Raw genomic sequence first — 3467 nt, 5'->3', positions numbered from 1 at the left:
TCAGGCCATCACTTAACTTGTGAGAGCTCACGAAATTATACATAATACATACATACATACACACATATACATATATATACTTTCAATATAGAGTAGCACAGAATACACAGTCTCCCATCCCCAAAAAAGAGAATGGTACCATAGCAAGGAACGACTGGATCAAATCAAGACCCAAGACTCAGCAGGATGAACAACCAACCATGCAGCTCCATGTCAAGTGTTCGGGGCTTGTCGGTGACATCATCTGGGTTCCAGTGGGCTTGGCTGGTCACATCCCCTTTGCACTGGACCCTGAAGTATGCATGGCTTCTCCCTTGTCCTGGCTACTCTTGGTGCATTCAGTTTTCCTTGACATGTTCCTGCCATGTCTCCAACACCCCGGGATCTCCACTGCGACTCAGGCTTCATGCGGTGGCCTTTCAGAATGTCCCTGAAGGAAATCCAACCCTGTCCCACCTTCCCTGGCCTCAGAGGTCTTTTGAAACCTTGACATGATCCTGCATTTCCCTGTGACTCAGCTCTGCAATGTTGTCACTGTGAATTATGGGTCCACATTCCTGCTGCCAGCTCAGGATGTCACCTGGAGCCTTGGACCATAGCTGCATCAGCCTCTGTGTACCTTCAAGAATGAAGCTGGGCAAACACCTCCCTAGGTGTCTATTTTCCAGGAGGGCACCGAGGAAGCTTTATCTTTTCAGGCATTTTCTGACCAATGGATGTTTTCAAATGGAGCTTCAGTTGTACATCCTGTAGCCTTTGTTAGGTGGAGTCTTGTCCTCAGTGCTGAGGGTGATGTCTCATTAAAGGCTCCAATACAGTATCTGCACCCACTCTGTCCTTGACCCTTTACCTTTAACGTGGCCCCCACATGTACCTCCTCTAGTTAGGCCCTGCTTCCCAAGCGTTTCACAGCTGCCTCCAACTGCCCCACCTATTGGGGACCGAGTATTCAAATGAGTCTGTGGGGAGCTTTGCACTCAAGGTATGATGTAATGATGGGCAAGCACCCAGCACAAGCAGGGCCTGGCGGAAGAGAGGAACCTGGATTTTGCACAAGACAAGGGGGCTCTGCAAGGATGGAGAACAAGGCCACATCCAATGGACACTTTACTTTGTTCAAGCGTTTGGCAATGGCCTTCAATCTGTATTTCCAGTTCTCTGGCTCCATGTTCAGGAAAGACTCTGACCCTAGCAGAGTCACCAGAACATCTCTTGGAGTCTTCAGAGAACAGAGCTGAATACCTGGTCTTCCCTCAGACATCTTGATAACCGAGCTTCAGTAAGATGCCACTGTCAGTTGGGGATTTAGCTCAGTGGTAGAGCGCTTGCCTAGCAAGCGCAAGGCCCTGGGTTTGGTCCCCAGCTCCGAAAAAAAAATGCCACTGTCAGTCAAGTTCTCCATTGCTTCCAGAGGCAGCCCCACATGTCTTAGTCCAGGGTTACTTGATCTTGTTGCCTTGGGCCTATAGGAGGAAGCCTGTTCACTCCACAGTGGCTAGCAAGCAATCCCTCAATGACACGGCTTCCTCCCAGTAGGCCCTATCTCTTAAGAGTCTGGTCCTTCCCAAAGTGCCACAGGCACATGACCAAGCCCCCCAGCATGCAGAGCACCAGGGGAAACCATACTGTTTCTTACCACCTATGTTTCTCCAACAAATCCGTTCCCTTCTTGCCCATTATTGTCCCCCTGCCATGGATAAGTGAGACTGAAGTGAAAGAATTAAAAACACCATGTCTAAGGCCCCAGAGTACTGTAATGGACTGAACCTGTGGAGGTTTGCATAAAAATGGCCCCGTAGGCCCATGTGTTTGAATGCTTGGTCGGGGAATCCTCGTCTCTTTGTTGATGTCTGTGGGAACAGAGACCCTGCCCATCAAACCACTGGGAATTTCTCCTCTGCCCACATTGTGTCTCTAAAGTGAAAGTTAATCAATAGCGTAGACCCCATTCTCAGCTGCAGCCACATGGGCAGCCTGGTAAAAGTGACCTCGATATTAACAGGAGTGTGTTTGTGGTCCTGTTGTTTAAGACTGGTAGTCCTTCCTGAAAGCTGTGACGCTGTGGGGCTGCGGGACTGCAGGGTTGAGGGGCTGCGGGGTTGAGGGACTGCAGGGCTGCGGGGCTGCGGGGTTGAGGGGCTGCGGGGCTGCGGGGCTGCGGGGCTGTGGGGCTGTGGGGCTGTGGGGCTGAGGGGATGCGGGACTGCGGGACTGCAGGGTTGAGGGGCTGCAGGGTTGAGGGACTGCAGGGCTGCGGGGCTGTGGGGCTGTGGGGCTGCGGGGCTGCGGGACTGGGGTTGAGGAGCTGCGGGGTTGAGGGCTGCGGGCTGCCGGGCCGAGGGGCTGCGGGGTTGAGGGGCTGCGGGGTTGCAAGGCTGCAGTGCAGGGCCAAGGGGCTGCGGGGCTGTGGCGCTGTGGGGCTGCGGGGCTGCTGGGCCGAGGGGCTGCGGGGCTGCAGGGTTGCAGGGCCGAGGGGCTGAGAGGCCCTGGCGCTGTGGGGCTGCCGGGCTGTGAATGGGTATGAAACAGTGAGAGCTTCTACCTCCACTGAGCATTTTGCACCCTTCAGCTCCCTCTCGGGTGATTTGCCAGCCCCTCACCTTCTCAGGACCTTTGCTGTGCTCTTGCTGGGCATGACAGATGCTGCCAGGATCTGTGCATGGCCCAGGAATGAGGGAGCCATCCTGACTGTTACTGCCTGGTTTGGGGGCTGAATCTGATTCCTGTACCTGTAAAGGGACAAGGAGAGCCCCCTTCTCACCCCTGCACAAGTCTCTCCTGCTTCTGGCTTGCTGGCTTTGGCTTTAGGTTGCGAATGTTGGTCCTGAGAGTCCCCATCTCTTTCTAGGGAAGGTTTTGTGGCTGTAGCACTAGGCTCTGGGGACCTGGGAGAAGCTCGCACCCTGTTTCAGAGCGTGGAAAGTTCTTTCCTTCTCATGCCTCCAGCTACATTCCCTGTGCCTCCCTCTAGCCTCCGCTCTCCCAGTATGATCCTGAGATACAAGAGTCAGTGGCTGCCAGAGGTGGCTACCTGAGCCAAGAAATGGCGTGGAGGCGCCGGGGCTCCGCGGGCATATTCTTCCTGAAGGAAAAGGATGGTAGAGGCAGGGCTCAGGGGCTCTCAGGGCTCCGTGACTGATGGCCTGTTTGATTACCCTGGGCTTCACTCTGCTCTCCTCCAGGGCAAATGCTGTCTGGAAATCCCGGGGGCACTTCATCTTGCTTAGGGTTGACCCAGGGCAATCGGGAGGGAGCTTGGACCCCCTCCGCCATGGATAAGTGGCCCTACCCCCACTCACCCGCCTGTAGACTAAGGCTCACAGGGGGTCGGGTCCAGGGGCAGTTGGAGGCTGTTCCTGTTGGGGTGCACCGGGCCAAACCCTCACTTCCGGTAGTCCCTCAGTCCTTGAGGGCTTTGGGTTCCCCTGCAATTCAGCTGGACGGTAGAAGCCCAAAAGCATCTGAAT

The 3467-nt window shown here is 54.9% G+C and overlaps 1 protein-coding gene across 1 annotated transcript; it reads right to left on the bottom strand.

The window, feature by feature from the left end:
• Window positions 1–2025: 2025 nt before the first annotated feature.
• LOC116903936 (cornifin-B-like) lies at window positions 2026–3218 on the bottom strand. Its single transcript, XM_032906713.1, has 4 exons — window positions 3156–3218; window positions 3032–3082; window positions 2601–2729; window positions 2026–2508 (listed from the first exon to the last, which is right to left on the bottom strand). The coding sequence occupies exons 1-4, from the start codon at window positions 3216–3218 to the stop codon at window positions 2026–2028; spliced, it is 726 nt and encodes a 241-aa protein (XP_032762604.1).
• Window positions 3219–3467: the final 249 nt, after the last annotated feature.

The sequence above is a fragment of the Rattus rattus genome, chromosome 6 (assembly GCF_011064425.1).
Source record: "Rattus rattus isolate New Zealand chromosome 6, Rrattus_CSIRO_v1, whole genome shotgun sequence".
NCBI lineage: Eukaryota > Metazoa > Chordata > Mammalia > Rodentia > Muridae > Rattus > Rattus rattus.
Note: the sequence above shows the minus strand (reverse complement) of the source record. Positions and strands in the feature narration are given on the sequence as shown.

Excerpts from the sequence above, each read along its gene's own strand:
- LOC116903936 (XM_032906713.1), bottom strand. The coding sequence starts at position 3,218 with ATGAAGTGCCCCCGGGATTTCCAGACAGCATTTGCCCTGGAGGAGAGC. Across the intron at positions 3,083-3,155 it reads AGAGCAGAGTGAAGCCCAGG|GAAGAATATGCCCGCGGAGC; the intron begins GTAATCAAACAG and ends CTTTTCCTTCAG. Across the intron at positions 2,509-2,600 it reads ACAGCAAAGGTCCTGAGAAG|CCCGGCAGCCCCACAGCGCC; the intron begins GTGAGGGGCTGG and ends ACCCATTCACAG.